Genomic DNA, 20,103 nt, shown 5'->3' on the forward strand with positions numbered 1-20,103 from the left:
CCCTAGCTCCCCCCACAAAGAAAAAAAAAAAAAAAAGGCAGGAGGGAGGAAGTAAATGCGAGCGAAAGTTTAACGTTAAAGAAAAAGCCAAAGAGAGCTTTTGCACCCCCCCCACCAAATTAAAAAAAAAAAAAAAGGGGGTGAGAGGGAATATCCCCAAACCCTTTTACAATCCCTAAACGACTCTGCAGTCTTCTGCTAGCGTTTTGGACGACATGTAATCTCTTTCCGTCCACTTTCTAGCAAGTATGTCAAGCTGCAAGATTAATTCATTAATTTCAAGTTCAACTCGCAGACACGCAGTAAGCAGTTCTTGCAGCAAACCAAAATAAAGGGTTCATTACGGGGATACGTCCAGATCGTTTGATTTGTGAATGGCAACCCTTGTAAAATAAGAAAAAGGCATATAAACATTAATGCTAATAAATTAGTTTACTCCACTACAAAGTAATTACTTGATAATATTGAATTTACAGCTTGAATTCAAACGCAATAGTTAACTATAATGTAGGGAAAATACATAATGAGAATATTTTCTCTGTGCTCAACATGATTAGATTTGTTATTGAGTCAGTTACGATAAGCTAAGCAATAAATAAACAAATCGATGTTGACATTTAAATACCGAAGATCTCCAGAATTTACTGGAGAACTTTCTCCGGATATATAAATACTTCTACAGCATTGCAGAGGAAGAGGGGGAAAAAACAAATATTCTTTCCCTAACATTTTCTTTTTCCTTACATTAGTCTCCAAAATCCACGGGGGCAGGGATCTTGAACTACGTTTAGTTTCCTAAGAGCACCGACTTCACAATAGCCTTTTGCCTTTCTGTTTTTCTATTTTGATGAAATCCAGCCGGAACCCAAATATTTCTTTTCCGAAATAGAGCATCAGAATAGCTTGCGCTTTTTAAATTTTTTTTATTTTTTTCTCCGAGAGCCAAGGGATGTCCATGCCTCAAAAGGTGCTGTATTCTTTGGCGTATTTCTCTATTTTCTTTGGCTCTGCTCATTCGGTGGTGTGTGCATTTTTATTGGCAGAGAAGTACTTTTCAGTCTCTGCCCTGTACAATCCGTTTTCTATATCATCCCTTTCATGCAACAATAGTAAAATTTTAACCACGTTTTTAAAATAGGTCTCCCTGGGTCTCAGCCTTCAGCGACGGTACGAAGCAAAAAGGAAAGTATCTCGGTGCGGCGAGTTTGTTCCTAGGGGTTAATAGTATGTCAAATAATTTTAACTAGGCTTCTGGCAATTAAACTCAGAGTATTTGTCAATCCAGGGTAGCCCAACATCCACTGGTTTTCAAGTATTTAGCGGCAGCGTTGAGACGGAGAGATCAGTAAACAGTATTTAGCTCCGCGGGCTGCAATTTAAAGGGTTTTGTGGCGTTGCGAATAAGGTAAGGGACGGTTTGGAGGGGGATGAGAAGGGAGAACCTGTTTCCCGGGAACTCGACATTGTGAGCTACCTCCAGTGAAGCTTGGCTGAAGCTGCACAGGGTATTTGAGGTTAATATTTAAGTAAGGGAAGGAAGACACTAAGCGCTTCGGAAGTGAACATGAATGCAAGCATGTAATCTATTCACCATGAAAATCAGTACAGACTTGACCCTGGCACATTCTTCCTAGTACCGTTTCCAGCAAAACTCTGCGAGGTGAGGGCTCTTTTGCCTTTTTTTTTTTCCCCCCTTCTTTTTTCAAGGAGGAGGGGGAAAGCCTAAACCGAACCAAAACAAAATAAATATATATATATATAAATTAAAAACCCCACAACAATAAAAAAAATTAAAAAACAGCACGGCCGATTTCTTCAGGAGCATTTCCTGTTCGGAAGCAGCTTTCCAGAAGAAACCGTGCCTACATCTCTCCTGTGCCCTCCTTCTCGGAGCCTGTCAGCGAGCCGCCGAACGCCCCAGCAAGTACACAAACAAACAGAAAGGTCTCACCTAACCCTGGGGAGATTGCTAAGCCTCTCTACTCCAGAGCCCGTGGGTGCCATGGGCCGCGCGGCTAAATCTGGGGCAGTGGCAAGGCGGCTTTATGTCCTCTAAGACTCCCCCCCCGGCCAACCTGAGCTGGCTCGCCCTTAGGCGCTGCTGGCGAGGAGCTGTTGCTTCCCCCCGCGATGGCCACAAAGGGAGCGGGGCCCGGACCCGCCGCTCGTCAATGTCAACGTCGGGCCACGTGACCGCACCTCCCTGCCGCCGCCGGGGAGAGCTTTCCACGTCAGCTTACGTCTCCCCATCTCTTACTTCACGGATCTGCTTCAAAGAGGCAGCTGCGTTAGAGAATCATGTTAAGCTCAGCTAATGCGGAGAAGCCGAGGTAGCCCTAATGATGGATTTTGATGAGCGTGTTCCTTGTTCCTCTAACATGTATTTGCCAAGTTGTACTTACTACGTCTCGGGTCCTGATTTTTCCAGCCTCCCTTCTTTTTTGCCCCAGACCCCGTCTTCTCGCCCTATGACATACTCCTACTCCTCCAACCTACCCCAGGTCCAACCTGTGAGAGAAGTTACCTTCAGGGAATATGCCATTGATCCCTCCAGTAAATGGCACCCCAGGAACAATCTGCCCCACTGCTACTCCGCAGAGGAGATCATGCACAGAGACTGCTTGCCTGCCACCAACACTGCTAGCATGGGCGAGATGTTCGGCAAAAACACAGCGAATGTCTACCACCCCAGCACCAACGTCTCCTCCAATTTCTATAGCACGGTGGGCAGGAACGGTGTCCTACCCCAGGCTTTCGACCAGTTTTTCGAGACGGCTTATGGCACGGCGGAAAACCTGGCCTCGGCGGACTACCCGGTAGACAAGAATGGCGAGAAGGCGCCCGCGCCCGCCGGGGCGGCGGCGGCGGCGGCAACTTCAAGTTCGGAGGGCGGCTGCGGCAGGGCGGCGGCAGCGGCGGCGGAGAAGGAGAGGCGGAGGCGGCCGGAGAGCAGCAGCAGCCCCGAGTCATCTTCCGGCAACAATGAGGAGAAATCCGGCAGCTCCAGTACGTATAAAGGCAGCGCCCGAGCGCTTTTAGGAAAGGCAGCTTGAAATCTAGCGCACCGCCGCTGTTAAATTTTTATATGCTGTTTTATAAGCATATAAGGTTTATGAAGGGCCTTTAGATTTCCCCCAACAAAACTTTGTTATAAAAGGCGAGATCACGTGTTTAGTGCTGAAATTGGCCGTGAAATACCCACCGGGCAATGGATGCCTTAAAAAAATTTTTCTTTCTCCTTCCTTTTTTTTCTTTTTTCTTTTTTTACATAATAATAAAAAGAGCTCTGTGGTCAACTCTTGAAAATATAATAACGTACGTTCAGTGCCTGTAAATTCGGCAAAAAAAGGAGATTCAGACTCCTTTGATATCGATGTAATCCAGTGATTTTATAAAAGCCATGTGTTCCACCAGAGGTCTAGTTAGGAGCTGAATTCAAAGCCTTCGCCGTTTTAACGATTGCACTAGAATAGCGCTTAACAGATAAAGTAACCGCCTGAACTGTAGCAATATATTGAAAGAAACAAATTAACCTAAAGCTGGCCTTTTTGTCTAAAGGAAGCCATTTTACTAAGGCACTGTGGCAATTACGTGTTGCCTTCTGTCCAACAGTTTGTTACTTACAATTGTTATTCAATCTGTCAAAGTCTGATTTTTTTATGTGGGCTTTTTAAAAGGCAAAGCTAGTATACGTCTCGGGGAAAAAAATACCTCGACAATGAACTGTATCAGAAAAGGAAGTTTTTAAAGGGATAGCAACCACGTTTAGTGTAAAGAGCTCCTGAACCTTGAAACCTTTTGTATTCTGCTTAATGAACTTTAAAACTGTAATGGCTAATCGAGAGGAGAATACTTCGATGCGGTGGAGAGCGTGCTTGAAACTAGCCGGCGGGGGGGTGGAATGAGAATGAGGCGCCTTAGCCCTGGGCTCACTGACTTTTCCTCTGTTGGGGACGAAGAGCCGGAGTTAGTCCAGGGAACGAGGGCGAGATCCGAGCGGATGCGGGCTCGGGGAGGGCTGGGCGCTGGGTTCCCCTGCCCGGTGCCACGCTGCTTGCTGCAGGCAACCAGGTGATGGCTGCTCCCAGGGCAACTCTCTGTGCGTGGAGCTTGGCGGAGCAGCCTACAAAGGCTTTCTTCTAGCTTGTGAAATCCGCAGGAACCCCCCGCTACCACCCCTTCCTCCCGCCGCCCTCCCCGCCGAGGCAGCGAGGCCGGATCCCGGCGTCTCGGCGGGGGTTTCGCCCTGCCCGCTGCCCGGGGCCGCGCCGGGTCCCGCCGGGTGCCGGTCCCAGGCTGCCCACACCCGGCAAGGTGGAGGGCTGGGGCTCAGCCTCCGACCTGCCAACGCCGGCCCCGGAGCGGGTAAAACGCGTCTTTTCCATATTAATGTGTTTTGCCTGAGTGTCCCCCCCCACCCTTCCTCAGCCCCCGCTGCCTGCCACCGCTGGGTCTCAAACGCTTCTGCCTTTTTTCACTCCACAGGTGGACAACGTACTCGTAAAAAGAGATGCCCATACACCAAATATCAGATTAGAGAGTTAGAAAGGGAATTCTTCTTTAGTGTCTACATAAACAAAGAAAAACGCCTCCAGCTCTCCCGAATGCTCAATCTGACCGATCGCCAAGTGAAAATATGGTTTCAGAACAGAAGAATGAAAGAAAAAAAAATTAACAGGGACCGATTACAGTATTACTCAGCTAATCCACTACTTTAAAACTCATAGCGTTTTTCAAGACGAGATTAAATTCAGATTTCGCCCTTGACAAGGTCAAGCCACGGGGTTACATGGAGGAAAGAGGTGTGTATCTGACGGGACTAGAAGAATCTAAGGGTTTACATACATGTAAATCTACCCTGGAGCTTCAATGATGATTTTATATATATATATATATATATATATATTTACATACCAAACTGGAATCGATTTGATTTTGACACACATGGCATCCATTTCTAAGAGTGCACGTCACCTCTGAGTGCAAAATCCATACCTCTTACCTTGCCAGGCACTGCGGCTCACCCTGTTCCCGCTTTCAGCAGGCACAGGCGGGGATGGCATCCCTCCGTCCCCGGCCTCGCCCACCCTCGGTCCACCGTCGCCCCTGTGCTGCTGCGGAACAGCTAGCTGGAGATGGTCAGGTCCAGCTCACCCAACCAGGACCACTACAGAATATAAAACTCTGAGAGAGAACCTTTTGTCCTTCCTTAGCGGAAAACGTCTGGGTTAGAGGCAGTGCTCCATTGCCCATGGGTTTGAAAAGATAATTTGATGGGGGACGACACACAGAATTAAAGGGAGGGGGGATGACATGGCTACACCTTCACGAAGCCAACCGCGAGCAGCTGTAATATGGATGTACTGATGGGTATACTAGCGTTTCCTTCGGGGGTGTGGGTAGGGAGGGGGTATACGGAAGAAAGAGAAGTAAATTAAAGACTTCTTTACTTTAAAATATCAGGTATAAATTCGCCATATATCGTAAAGACACAATCACTGAAAAAAAAAAAAAAGTAAATTTTAATTAACTCATTTTATTTATGACAACCGAGTATGCGTTGCCATATTTTCAGAGACAAATCATATTTAAATACTAAAAATAGACGGGCAAAAGAGTGTGAATTTCAGTGTTTTAAAAGAAACAACTCCATAAAGGAAACTAACTTTCTGGCTTCTGGCTCACAAACTTTCTTCAGGAAATACCTGTGGAGAACGACAGTTTAGCAAATACCACACAACACTTAATTGAAACTTGGAGTTGTGCAATGCACTAACATTGGATCATTAAAATAACTCGATCGCATGTTCGTTTAAAGGTGACCAGTGAGGAATTTAAACAGAAGTCAACAATGTAAATATGGTAATTTTGTTGTTGTCTACTTTAAACGTCACAAGCTCTACTTTGTCGCCCAGGCGACATATGCAAAGAATGGAGACTTGTTCGGAGTTATTTTAAATATCTATAAATATATATATTTCCCTGCAGGAACCAAAGCATAAAAAAATACAATTTAAAAAAAGAAAAGAGACCAAAAAAATGGAAAATATTTAAAATTCTATATCAGTTTACAAAGGACACGGCGTTCTATCGTGAAGGTGATTTGCTGTTGAGAATATCTGAATGTATATTTCATAAAAGAACAGTGTTTTACGAGACCTGTAAATAGTTTTTTAAAAAGTGCCCATGACCTATTTTGTTCGAATGCCTTTTTTCCTTTTTTTTTTTTTTTTTTCCCTGCTCCCCCCCTTCTTTATTCCTTTGGAGCTAAAGGGTGTGGGATTTCTTTAGGTGTGCAACGAAGTGGTGATAAGAATGGGTTTTGATTAATAAATGTAACAAGTGGATGTAGTTTCTTTGACACGTTCACAAAATGCAATATCTTTATATGGCATCACTGTTTTCAATAAGTATCATCTATATGTATATACAGTTTTGTTTTAATATGCGAAAGTATTTGGTTGCATGTATACAGTGGAACAGCGCACAAGGAAAATAAAAAAATAGAAACTTTATATTTTTACTCTGGTGTTACGTTACTGCACATTCTTTTATCCGATGTATCTCTGGGACCCGAAATTCCTCATGACCTTGTTCAGTCATTTGGGGTGAATTACACTTCTTTTGTGAACTTCACCGTTAAATCTTCTACTCTGGAGTTAACAAGTGAACCTAGGGTTGTTTAAGCATCGTTTCAGTGGGTCACAGGAAAATGGAGTGTGTTCATAGTGTGTTAGGCCTTTTTCTTCTCCTGCCAACGCAGGCAGGGTCAGGTCCTATGCTAGAGGGTTTGATGTGACATTGCTATTTGCTCCTTGCCACATGTGTCCAGGAGAACTGCTCAGGAAATGTTAGTGGTGTCAGTAGCGTTTGGGGCAGATTTTATAAGCCCGCACCAGAGGGAAGGTCCAAGTCAGCCGACGGATGTGGCCAGAAGGGTGAGAGCCCAAAGAAAATTGTTGTCTTTGGGAAAAAAAAAAAAAAGAAAAGGAAAAGTTTTTTTAAAAATCCTCATGGTAGTGTGGTGGAAATGGACTGTTTGAAATTGTCCTTGATCTCCAAGGTGGCAGGGAGGGTGGACTGAGGTGGGCGGGGGACGAGGGGGGGAGGATTGGAGGGAGAAAGTTAGGAGTTGGGGGAAAAGAAAACCCCAAACAACGGCTGAAATAGGAATGTGTTTGGGGAAGAATGTTTGAATCTTTCATGTGGATCCTAATCTTTATCAGGGAAAGAAAGTACATTCTGTTTTCGCATTGTTTATTGGCTTTGAACTTCTGTATTGCTTGGACATCACCCATAACCTTGAGGTGAAGGACTTACTGACTTTGGGCCTTTGTTGACAAGCACCACCCAGTCAGATTGCAATTACCCAAAATAAATGTTTTAAAGTGTGTGCGGGGGAAAGAGACTTTGTTTGTTTGTCTGTTTGTTTGTTTGTCTAGCATGCGAGAGGGAGTGTCTGATAAAAGGAGTTGGACAGATGGACAGGCGGTGGAAGGGGGACAGAGGGACGGATGGAGAGCTGAATGGCAATGAAAATTAAGCCAGTAAGCTTCCTTTCCTGGTTAAAAATTAACTGGCATTCATAGCCAATCCCAGAGACAGTTAAACCATGGAGTTTCTCTGGTGGGGGTTTTTCCTAGCCCAATAAAATCGCATCCTCTGTGTCGCTGAGACAATGTGGCCATAAAAAGTGTCCGTGACTTGTCCGCTCGTCTGCACGAAATGCAACCCTATAAAGGCAGCGGAGGTTTCTGCACCGGGAGGTGAGTGGCTACTGCCCTCCACCGCCGTCTGCCCGTCCGTTCGCTCGCCCACCGTTCTTCCGCGGGGCCCCGCAGCATGACGGCGGGCGAGCAGACAGACGGACGGCAGCGGCGGTTAAAAGGCTTCTTTGCCACAAGATGGCGATCTTCAGATCAATGTCAAAGCCGCCCGGGGCGAGGGGAGCAGCCCTGGGAACAAAAAAAAAAATCTTGGCCTTTGTTCATTCTGCATCCCTGGAGCCGCACTGGTAATTATTGCACTTACCGGGCTTTGCGTTACAAAAAATCTCCCGGGATGGCGAGGGGGGAGCCGCTGGGGCCTCTCGATGGAGTTAAAGTTTCGTAAAAATTAGGAGATGCGTGAAGGTAAGTGTTTTATACGTCTACCCTGCGTGCAGAAGGGCGAGGAGTGTGCGGGGATCGGAGTGGTACCTCGTGAGCTGGGGTGGGCCCTGCCACGACCCCTGAGCACCGCGGAACAGAACCGTAAGGAGGGGAAGCAATGCAAAAAGTTGATGATTACGATGTGAAATAATATAGAAGGGACTTTCTAAGTTGCAGTTGACCTTTTATTTTCTCTTCGTAAAGCTTTGGCCAGTCGCATGGAAAATCCACGTTATCTGGAAATATTTTTTCAGAGTAACTTGTAGCTTTCTTCCAGTTATAAAAATACTGTAGCACTGGAAATATTATGAAACTTGACATTTATGTATGGAACAGTAGGTGTCTTCAATCAAATAGATCTATGGCAACACAGACTGCAAATGACAGACAATTCTGACGATCTTATTGGACTTGAACTGCAGTTTAGTTAGGGTCGTTTGGTAACTTTGAAGGATAGTCTGCTTCCTCGCAGCTGGATACAGATTGTGGTAAACAGGTTTTGACACATTTGTGCTAAAAAATACTCGTGATTGCACATTAAGCCAATGTTCATGCAAGGCCAGATTTTACTTTCTCGATATCTCTCTCTATCTGTCTATCTAATCTATCGAAGCTAGCATATGTGCTGTAAACAAACAACAGTCACATATTCTCATGTGCTCAAGTCTGCTCTGGGTTGTAGCTTTGAAACTCTATCCTGGCTACGAGTATCCCTAGCTCCAGGTTACTTTTCTCTCCCATAAGAGTTTCACATGTTTTTGTTATGTCTCCATTTGAGAAGGGCGGGAGGGAAGGTGGTATTATATGGAGGAGATACTGCTTTGGTTTCATATTTTAATCCACGTGTTTCATAGGAAAGGATATACAATTTTTATATATCTGTCCAGAAAAAAAAAAAATTGTCCTTGCTCTTTTATGTAAAATAATGCAACTTGCCTGCAGTAGTTTTTTAAGAAAGTGCCCTTTAAAAATATGCTTCCAGGGAACTGTTGCAAGTGTAGTTAAAAACACATGCACAGCCGTCAGAGAGCAGTTTTTAGATGATTATCGGAACCTATCGATTTCATAAGAGATGCTCCATTAAAAGCTCGGGGACGTTGATCTCTTTTGACCTCCCCTCGGCAATGCCAGGACGTGAGAAGCCACGTCTCGGGAAGGAGCGGGGCGACTTGAGGGTCCCTCTGCAACATTTCATTTTACACCAGTCAAGTTAAACTCAGCATATTTGATCAAATATTTATTTTTCCCCTTGTTGTTTCCCTGCCCCATTCAATACTCGGCTGAATAAATCAAAGGGACCCCAGCAGCAGCTAAAGCGCCCTCTGGTTACGAGTTGTTTACTGACGGCCGCGGTCATAGGATAATATTTAAAAAAAACAAGCTTATTTCTTACAATAACTGTTTATTATTTCACATGACTTGGGTTTGCCTGTTTTGGAGGGAGGAGGCGAATCCAACTCAGTGTCTACACTGTGTTTAATTAATCGTGTGCTCAACTTCAGTTCACATACCACATCCAAACCCCTGGGAGGCTTTTTCATAAGCTTTTTGGGTTTGTGTTTTGTTTACTTTTTTTTTTTTCCTTGTCTGTCACAATCTTTTCATTAAATGCTCTGAAATCGAAACTTTAGACCAACGTGTGTGTCTGAGAGCCAAGCTAGACCGCAACCAAAAAAGATATTTGTATATGCATCCGGACCTTATTTAAAGGAAAGACAGCTACAAAAAAAAAAAAAAAAAAAAAAAAAAGAGAGAGAGAGAAGGGATACAATTTCAAATGCTTAATGAGACTGTGCGGCACATCTCTTGCAATATAAGGGGTACACTTAAAAGACAGACTTGGGTATGTAATTTTCTCGACACAAGTATAACCCGATATCGTTGTTGCTTCTGCACGGTGTTTGGGGCTCTCCGAACAATAGAAAGCCCCGTTGTTCTCGACAGTGCTGGAGGAATGGCGAGGAGATAAAGCCCTAATGAATTGGTTTGGGTGTATTTTGTCCTGCCGCACACTAGAATTCGGAGCTCGTCAGAATAACTTGCAAAATATGTTCCTAATCCAAATGAGTAAAACGATACACATATACTATAAAACATCGTTAAGAGAACAAGCCTCCGGATGCCTGGAATAAAATTAAATCTCAGCCTAGTTTTTAACAGGATAATCCGCCAAAACAAGCCAAGCTCCCCCCCTACCCCGCCAACAGTGTGAAAGAATTTCTAGTAAAGATAAAATTAGCGGGGCCGTCATTTGTCACCTAACTTGGCACAGACGCTGTTCTTAAACCTCCTGTTTGAAATCCGCCTTCTTTGGAGCAAATCCAGGAAAAAGGGAAAGAAAAAAAAAAAGAGAGAGAGAGAGAAGAATTAAAAAAAAAAAGGAGGAATCTGGCACACACGCAAGTTCCTGACAACTGACAGTTCCAATATTAAATAACTATACCCTGATTGCATTAATTTTTTGAGCTGTATAAAATGTAATCCACGGCTATATTCTCGGATAGACGGCGCAGGCACTCCTGCAACAGACGGCAAGGCCATTTACGTTTTCACAAATTGCGGTTTGCCCATGTCTACGAATAAAAGCATATTTTAATTAGCTCGCAAAATGCGTCTGTGGATTAACAGTGCTGATCTTTTGGGTTATACAGGCCAATAATAAAAAGATAAATCACGGTTTAACTCGATACATTTTGAGATTTCCAGTCAGAGTTTGCTCAGGCTGAGCTGTCGGGTTTTATTTATTCCCTTTTTGTTTTTAATTCTAGTTCAACCAATAAAACGGCTTAACGACGCTATTAATGCATCTATTATATTTTTCCTAGATCAATAAAGTTTTATTTTGATAGTGTTGTCTATGTGCGCCGTGAATATAGATTCTCCGCGAAAGCACCTACTCGCCGGTTTTTATATTTATCAGAATTTTATGTGCTCGGGTTTATAGACCCTCAGATAGCTTTACTTACAGAAGTAGAATTAAAAAGAAAGTATTTCTCGTCCCCTGGCGTACACAATATTCTTTAAAATTTCTTTTAAATATGGGTTAAGCTCCAAGGGACACATTGTTAAGCGCTGAAAATGCAGTAGCTGCAACCCAGAGCATGCCAAATTAGCTCAGTTTAGTCAGAATTGACCATTATCTTTTATAGTCACGAATCAAGTGAACATTATTAGTTTTACTTCACTGGGTTTGATGATGCTGGTTACTATTTGCCTTGGCCTTGTAAGCGATTAAAGAAAACGCAGATAATGCAACGCCGAGCTGAGTTCATGATCTAGACGGAGTCGGTGCCTTGACCATCAAACTGGCTCTATTCGCTGCCATGAAAACAGCAACACCCGGCCTTGCCGGTTGGACCAGACACGGGAGGGGAGAAACCCCAGCCTCTGCCACAAAACCTGGGAGGGAAAGCTAAAGAGAACTTAAAACCTTCTAAATTGTCCCTGGCCTCTGTCCCTTTTGTCTGATTTCCCTGCACTAGCTCGGAGACAGGGAGAAGAAGTCAACCCGTGTTTCTTCCGATGCATTTCGAGTCGTTTTATGCCATCGGACGAGGATTGCAACGCACTTTTATAGGCCTTTCTCTCCCCTCTAATCCGATTTTTTAAAAGGTGGTGCTTATTGGAAAAACATCTTTGGAAGGATTTCAAGTGTTGGTCTTCGGTTCCGTATGTTTTTTAGGTTTGCAATCCATTCCTATTTAATTTGGCAAATGCAAAATAAACATACCGCAAGAGTGGACTTCCCCAGAGTATTTTTTATACCTGACTTGTGTAGAGAAATGTATTTGGAAGGCGACGTTGGGGCTCACGTTTCATTTTATTTAGATCTGTATTTATAACGCTAAGCCTATTGATAATAGCCTTCCTGTACACCAGCCAATAAACCGGTGCCTTATATGGTATTAATTTTGTTAGCAGTGATATGGCCCTCATAGGAATCTGATAAGGGTTTGTCCATCGCACATTAACACATCCCGAGGTTAGTCGGGTTGGGGAAATACAAACAATATAACAGGAGGAAATGTTGCGGGGGGGGAAGTCTAATGGTTCCTATAGGCTGTGGGACCTATCCCTGTCACCGCATCTCATGGGCCGATCAGAAGGAAACCGCATTGTGATGCTCGCCCCATGTCACTGGAAAAATCAGACGCCTTTCCATAAAACTTTAAAGGGTATTGCAAAGTCGTAGCAGCCTTTGCCTGCCCTGACGCTTCCCGTGGGCGCGGAGGCTGGGGAAGGCCCCGCCGGCTCGGCTCAGCTCCCCTGCGAAAAGGGACACTCGCCTCCCGCCTCAAGGAGGGACTTCTCCGAGGGAATGTCATGCTGTGGAAAAAGCATTTCCTCGTGGCAGGCAAGCACTGTGGGACGAGACCACGTGGAGCTTGACAGATCCGTGGGGCGGGAGGGAAAGGGCCGCCCCGGGGCGGTTTGAAAGCCAAGGGTAAGCGCTAGGGGATGCGGGGCGCCGCATCCGCCCTGCCGTCACCCCGCCCGGCAGGCAGCGGTCCCACCACAGGCGCCCTCCCGGGCACGGTAGTAGGGTGCCAGGCAGCGGCTCGGGCCGGGGACGGCGCTGACGCCCGGCCAGAAGCCTCTCTCCCCGACCCACCCTGCTGGAAGCGGAGCTCGGTGGGCCGCTGCTTCCCCGGGTAACGTGCGGGAGACAGGAGCGAGCCCTCCTCTTCAGGGGTGGGCAGCAAGTACCGGGCAGCCGCAGACTCCCCTTGTACTAAAGAGCCCTTAGTTCCGCCGACCAGGCAGTGAGGCGACTTCAAAATGGCTTAAGCGAGAGATGTTGGAAGTGAAAGCAAGCCACCATTAAGTGATTCATTAGAAAATCTATCTGTCTCTTTGCGTCCCTGTCTGTCTGCTGTCTGCTACCTCCGCCACAATTATATATTGACTGAACAGGGCTGTCTAGTATCTCTGGATTCATCTACATACTATTCTTTTCATTATTTAGTACATTGCTTGTAGAGACGACGCTTTTGAAGAGGCGAAAAGTGAATGACCAAAATGGAGCGGGAGCGGGGGGAGATATAAAAATGATCGCCCAAATATAAACACATCAATAAACAGGGTGCGCAGCATCCTGCGATGATCCATTTGAACTGCTAGCGCCTGGATTCTTTCTGTGGCATATGTCTGGCTTAAATTTTAAATGGTAATCAGACCTCGGGAAGAATCTAGCGTTAACTAAAACATTAGGAGCTGCGACCGCCCAGTCAATCCTCCTAGAGTGGCATTGCTCCCTAAGAGATTCTTCAGCGCAGCAGCGAGCATTTTATCTCCAGGAAATTTAAGCCCAGCTTGGTGTCGTGACGATGATGTTAGGTTGGAAGCAGCCCCTTTCCTCGGTAGTTTAACGCGAGAGGCACCAGGCCCCTTTACGGTTTCCAGTGATCCGTGATAAACAATAACACGTCTTTTATTTCTTAAAAAACGAGACAATCAAATAGAATGAGCAGAGCCTGAGCATAAAACACCGGGCGAGCCGCGGCTTTATTAATTTCATGAGACACATAGCCTGTGCAGGGAGGTGAGCAGGCATTGCTACCGGAAAACCCAACCGCGGGAAGAGAGGAGTGACAGTAAAAGCTTCATCTGGACACTGCTTCAGCATAGGTATAATAAACTTCACGACCGCCGGGCTATTTTATAGCGGTGCATGTGATAAGAGCGGAGCAAAACTTGGAGCCAGTACCAGCTAAGCCCGCTCCTTCCCCTTCCCGGGAGCGCGGCTCCTTCCCAGGCGCAGGCATTCGCCCATGTGGGCGAAGCGTGCGCGCCCGTGTGTATGGAAATCCATATTACACATTAATATACATCTATCTCCCAAATTCAGAGGTCGACCTGAGAGCAGCTCGGTGCATACGAAACCAGACGGGGAGGGGTTGCTGGGGAGGCCCGGGCTTCCATTGGCTGCAAGCGTCTGCCGTGGTGTGGGGGTATCTCTAATCATATTCAGCATGTTTTGCACAAGAAATGTCAGCCAGAAAGGGCTATCTACTCCCTTCGCCAAATTATTCCACAACAATGTCATGCTCCGAGAGTCCGGCTGCAAACTCTTTTTTGGTAGACTCCTTGATCAGTTCGGGCAGAGGGGAAGCGGCGGGAACAGGAGGCGGAGGCGGAGGCGGCTATTATCCCAACAGTGGTATCTACCTGCCACAAGCGTCCGATCTGTCCTACGGGCTGCAAAGCTGCGGACTTTTCCCCGTTTTGAGCAAACGAAATGAAGGTACTTCTCAAAGCATGGTCCCCAGCTCGCACCCCTACGTGTCAGGGATGGAAGTGTGGCTAGACACCCCCCGGTCCTGTCGCATGGAAGAACCGGAGAGCCAGCAGGCCACCTCATGCTCCTTCGCTCCAAGCATTAAGGAGGAGAGCTCCTACTGCCTCTATGACTCAGAGAAATGCCCCAAAGGCTCGGCCGCCACCGATCTCGCTCCCTTCCCCCGGCTGAACGCCGAGGTCAGCCCGGCCAGCGGCGGCGGCGGGGTCCCCGTCCCGGGCTACTTCCGCCTCTCCCAGGCTTACGGCACCTCCAAGAACTACGGCGCAGGGCCGGCCGGGGCTGCTTCCTTCCCTCCGCAGCCCCCCGGCCGCTTCCAGACGCCTCCATCTTTGCCTCCCGTCCCGGACGCGGGGAGGAAGGAGGACGAGGAGCGCTCTCCCAGCCCCTTGGCGTGCATCTCCCAGAGGGAGGACGAGACTCAGACTTCATCTTCCACCGCAGAGGAGCTCTCTCCAGCTCCGTCAGAGAACAGCAAAGCATCTCCCGAGAAAGAGCCCGTAGGTAAGCGAATGATGATGGTGTCGGTGGTGGTGATGATAAAAAAAAAAAAAAGCAGTCGAGGGTCATAGTGGCATCGCGATGCGAAAGGAGGATCCCAGCTGCCCCGCGGGGCTGCCAAGAAGCGCTGCTCAAACTGACCTTCTGAACTTTGTTATATTCGGGCATGGGGTTGCCGTAAAAATTAATGTCCTTCCTATAGTTTAAAACCCTCAGAGCCTCCGCTCTGGGCAACTTTAGCCTGCATGCTGCTTAAACATATAGGAAAACAAGATCACTCTTTCCCCTGTGATGTGAAGGTGCCTACCAGATAACAGAGATGTTTGTAAAGCATCCAAAACAAGCAATAGGCACTGCCAATAAATAAACCTATTAACGCGGTAAGTTATATTTTACGATCCAGAATGCTTTTCGGAATAACAGCCGCGCTGAAATGTGCCATCTATGAACTGCTATCAAATTAGACTGATGAATGCACCGCTGATATCCTTCAGCGTCTACACTAGATAACAGGGTTGTTATTTATTCATTTGCTTATTTATTTCCCTTTCGAGTCCCCATAGCAAAAAAATAACTCCCCTTCCCTGGGCGGCAGACTTTTCAGGCGTTTCTCTCCGGCTGCATTTCAGAAGCCCTGTTATTCCTTCAGGTGCCTCGTTGGAAAAATAATAAGATCAAAACAAAAAAGCAGAAAACTACTAGAGAACCAATCCCCAATCACGAACCACTTCGAGCCATCGAGGAATCGGTGTTACCTCTCTTCCCAGTCGGTTCCACTGATAGGGACAAACACCCCACAACAAAGGATTTTATATATATATATATATATATATATTTTTTTTTTTTTTTTTGGTACCCCGAACTTCTTGGAAGAGAGACGGCCGGGGCGAAGCTCCCCAGGAAGGCAAGGGCTGGACGCGGGGAGGCTCCGGCTCCCCAGCTCACCTTGTTTTCCACCTCAAGAGCACATTTACAAAGCTCAGACCCGCTGGCTTTGTTTGTTTTTGTGAGTTTTTTGTTGTTGTTGTTTTTTTGGGGGGTGTGTGGTGTTTTTTTTTTTTTTGGAAGCAGGTGCTTAGTGGGGCTAAATAAGACCCCAGACCTTTCACCAAGCCACCCCTAGTAACAGTGAGATCGGAGCGGCCGAATGCGAAACGGGCAAAAGCCTGTTTGGGGAGGTCGGAGATGAACTACCCAGCGGGGCACACTGCCCTGCCGGAGGCTGCCCGGAGATTTTTGAGCAGAGGCAGATTTTCCCGGCCGACTCTAGGGCCTTGGGGAAACAGTACTGCAGATCTCGGTTCCCATAAGGACACCCCACATTCCAGCTCCCCTCAGCTGAAGGAGCAAGGCGCCGCACACACACACAAATACAAGCTCCTTCCATCCTCTCCCCTCCAGTTCTTTGCCTCCTACCCACTGGTAACGTCCCTTTTCTACTTTCTCAAAACTAGGCAATTCAAAAGGAGAAAATGCAGCAAACTGGCTCACGGCAAAAAGTGGCAGAAAGAAACGGTGCCCCTATACCAAGCATCAAACTCTCGAGCTGGAAAAGGAGTTTCTGTTCAATATGTACCTGACTCGTGAGCGTCGCCTAGAGATCAGCCGCACAGTCCACCTCACAGACAGACAAGTTAAAATCTGGTTTCAGAACCGCAGAATGAAACTGAAGAAAATGAACAGAGAGAATAGGATTCGGGAGCTCACAGCCAACTTTAATTTCTCTTGATGAACCTATAAACACATCTTTATGGTTTAAAGAGCCAGTATCATTTTCCTAGGCTGTAGTCATCCGCACCTGTATGGATTAACGATTTTCAGACATTCTCAATATGCCCTTAACCTCTTAAGAGCTACTTTGGGGTGGGGGGCTGGACTAAAGCCACGCTAATGCACAAAATGCCGTGCGTGAACCTCCCCACTTCCTTCAGCTTTCCCGGGAGCCGATTTGTTCTTCTAAGCTTTGAAACACAGGAATACCATTTCAGGAGCTGCAAATATCTTTCCCCTCATATCTCTTTCTGAAAAGTAAACAAGCTCGATTAAAGGCACATTCTTTCAATTATAAGCGGTGCAACTTGGACTATACCTAGCTGCAGAATGAAGAATTTAAGCCTTGCCATATTTCTATATATTGGGAGTTTCCCATCCTCTGTTTTCCTTTTCTTCCCCCTCCCCCATTCTTCCTTCGAAAAGCAGGACTTAAAATAATGAAATGCAGGCATCCTTTAAAAGGGCTTAATGGGAATGGGTGTTAAGAGCGATTCTTTTTTTTTTGCTTTACCTTAAAAGTCAATATTACAGCTTTTAAATTGGCCAGGAAAATGAAATCTCTTCTCTTTAAAGGTATAAAAGAGCTCGTGTTGCTCATGGACTAAATTATGACACTTACCTCTGAATTTCTCTCGCTCTTTCTGGTTGTAGATATTTACTTAATGTAGTTTTGCTTAAGTATGTGGAATTAGCGATTTTTTTGGTCTATAAATAACGTTACCGTTGGTAACGCATGACAAGCACACAGAAATTGCCCCTTGAGAAGAAAGTAGTCACTTTTTCCTCACTAATTTCACTGAAAAATATATATCCTGAACATCAGAAGGACTTTCTGAGCCAGAGTCTGAGATTGCGAGGGAGAATATGTTCGTCTTCCTTTATACTGTGAAGTTACATGCATTAAAGGGTCAAACATATAGATGAAAGAAAAATAAAAAAGAGAAAGGAAAAAAAAAGAAAGAAGCGGAAAAGCTATAAATACAGATATGTATAAATGTCTATTATTATTAAAATGCCGATACTGTTTTAAGCAAATGCATTCTATCGTTATTATAAATGTTAGTTCTAGCTATATCTAGTTCTTACCTTAAATCGGAATAAATTAATATTGTAATGCTGCTGTGCGTGAAAAAGACGATGTTTATGTTCTCATAGAAGAATAAAAAAACGTGGAATGAATCCTTTTAATTTTACCTCTTTTGTGACTGTTTATCCTCAGGTTCTACTTTATGTCTTCGAGAACTTTTACAACAGGAATAGTTGCCTAAACCCCCTGCAATTACTTTAGGAATCTATTTAAATATTACCTAGACGGTCGTAATTTGTCTGGGCCATATAGCGATGGTGCTCTAAGGTTTGTCGGCTTTTGTTCAGTTTTATGACTTGCTAGTATATCTGGATTGTTGCTGTCTTGAACGAGTGGTTTCAGTTGACTGAGGAGCTGCATAGACTGAGGAAGCAAATTACTATTTCTTGAGGGTAGGGAAACGATTTTTTTTTTTTAATCGAACACCTAGAAGTGTGAGGAGATCTTTAAGTCCAGAGGACGGTGACAAAATTCTAGCTTTATCTCAGGGCTAAGAAGAAATCGTAAAGGTGAGCACATGGGGAGGGGGGACTCCAGCCTCTCGTCCCTGCCAGCGGGCCCCTCCAGACAAAGCTATTCCCTACCTGGCTGCGTGTGGAAGAGCTAATTTCATCCAAGCTGCTTTTTTGCATCCTCCCTCCCTTGCTGCATGTTTAGCTAATAGAGTCTTGCAAAAAGGAGACACAAAAGGAGGACTGGGAGAAGAACGACAGCTAATGCTTCTTCGCAGGGTATGTGTATATCAGGATGAGGGGGGACAGGCTTTGAACCCGGGGTTCTTGGGAGCCGTTAACTTTTCATAATATAACGTTGTGGTGCACGACCTTTTTCTTCCCGGTTGCATCTGCATGGAGAGGGAGAAGCTGTCCGTGAGGGGGGATTGTTATTATATTTCTCTCTTGTTTTCATTAACCCACCCGAGGCTGGTCGGGGGGCGCGAAGGGGCGCCGGCGGGGAGGGCGGGCGAGAGGGATGTTTTAGTCACGTTTTTGGTTTTATTTTCGTAGCGGGATCCTTGCGTTAAGGACCACGACAATGGGGAAAATAATAATTAGCGCCTGAGAACTGCTCTGTGGTTTAGGTAGTTTCATGTTGTTGGGGCTCCACCTTTCTCTCTACAGCACGAAACTGCCTTAATTACTTCAGTTGATATCATCACCAGGTATGCTTGGTGCGAGGGTCCTTTCTGCCCGAAGAAATCTTAGCGCTGAAGTGATCCGTAGGCGTCAAGTCCCAATGCCATTGTTCCCCATCTGCAACGGAACCTCCTTTGATTCCTCAGATAAACACGGCAGCCGAGGGGGGAAGCTTGACAAGTTCTTCAAGGTTAGCTAGCTCCTAAGCGAGTCCCTGCCTGCTTGCGGGATTTTTAATATATCTCGCAGGCTGCATTCAAGGTCAGGTGCGTTTTGGCATTCTGCTCCGTGTGGGTCGAGCTCGAGGGGGGTGTGTGTACTGATTTTATTTTTCTGTCTGGATTTATTAAAAAACAGACACCGAAAAGTCTGCTCGAGGGAGGGGGTGGGGAGAGATCAAGTCTGCCGGCCCCGCTCCGCGCACCATCACAGACAAGGCTCCGAAGCGCAGGACCCGCGGCCGGGCGGACGCCACTCGCCACGGGGGTGCTCGGCCCTGCTGGTGGCACTCGCCCCCGTGGGGGGTGGCTGGTCCCCGCCGGGGCCTGTCACAGATATTCGTCGGACTCGCTCTCCAGCGGCTGCCCGGGGGCACCGGTTGCCCTGGCTTCCGCAAGGCCTCGGTTATGATCACGATTGCAGTGCGGGCGCGGCCGCTCTCCGCGGCGGCGGAACGGGCAACAGCGACCTCTCCGGGCCCGCTGCCGCCGCCGCCGCCTTTTGTGTCCGCAGAGCGACTGCGGGCAGGGGCCGCCTCCCACCGGGCCCTCCGTCCGGCAGCCAGCGCCGGCACGGCAGCGCAGTGGGGCACCCTAAGCAAAAGAAAGACAGGGAAGGGAAAGGGCACAAAACTCACTCGTTGAGGGTTTTTTCTGTTCACTTTTTGGTGATCCTGATTATTTTTGCCTTAAAAAATAATAATAATTTTTCAAGTATGAACTTTTTCGAAAGCCCAGGCTGGGCTGCAGAACATCAGAGGAGTTCAGCTAGCGGATTGTAGCTAGACCCACCCTAGCCGGTTCCTTAGAGAAGGAGACGACCTCGGCTGGGGTAGGAGCAGAGCTCCACACTGCAGTCAAATTTAAGTGCTTGTGGCTATCTCTACACACACTGTACGCCTTACGGGGTATCTGCTGGGTCTCTGTACGTACGGGGAGT

The 20,103-nt window shown here is 46.4% G+C and overlaps 2 protein-coding genes across 2 annotated transcripts; both read left to right on the forward strand.

The window, feature by feature from the left end:
* Positions 1-2,229: 2,229 nt before the first annotated feature.
* On the forward strand, positions 2,230-6,515 carry HOXA11 (homeobox A11). Its single transcript, XM_065831894.2, has 2 exons — positions 2,230-3,006; positions 4,486-6,515. Exons 1-2 carry the CDS (start codon positions 2,340-2,342, stop codon positions 4,716-4,718), a joined length of 900 nt encoding a protein of 299 aa, XP_065687966.1. The 5' UTR covers positions 2,230-2,339; the 3' UTR covers positions 4,719-6,515.
* Positions 6,516-14,002: 7,487 nt separating this feature from the next.
* HOXA10 (homeobox A10) lies at positions 14,003-18,750 on the forward strand. The gene is made up of 2 exons (XM_065831335.2): positions 14,003-14,952; positions 16,404-18,750. The coding sequence occupies exons 1-2, from the start codon at positions 14,139-14,141 to the stop codon at positions 16,676-16,678; spliced, it is 1,089 nt and encodes a 362-aa protein (XP_065687407.1). The 5' UTR covers positions 14,003-14,138; the 3' UTR covers positions 16,679-18,750.
* The last annotated feature ends 1,353 nt before the right edge of the window (positions 18,751-20,103 follow it).

The sequence above is a fragment of the Patagioenas fasciata genome, chromosome 2 (assembly GCF_037038585.1).
Source record: "Patagioenas fasciata isolate bPatFas1 chromosome 2, bPatFas1.hap1, whole genome shotgun sequence".
Lineage (NCBI taxonomy): Eukaryota > Metazoa > Chordata > Aves > Columbiformes > Columbidae > Patagioenas > Patagioenas fasciata.

Bases quoted from the DNA above. Each gene is read 5' to 3' on its own strand.
- HOXA10 (XM_065831335.2), top strand. From the start codon at position 14,139: ATGTCAGCCAGAAAGGGCTATCTACTCCCTTCGCCAAATTATTCCACA. The intron at 14,953-16,403 runs GTAAGCGAATGA...TCTCAAAACTAG, and splicing joins TCCCGAGAAAGAGCCCGTAG to GCAATTCAAAAGGAGAAAAT.
- HOXA11 (XM_065831894.2), top strand. From the start codon at position 2,340: ATGATGGATTTTGATGAGCGTGTTCCTTGTTCCTCTAACATGTATTTG. The intron at 3,007-4,485 runs GTACGTATAAAG...TTCACTCCACAG, and splicing joins GGAGAAATCCGGCAGCTCCA to GTGGACAACGTACTCGTAAA.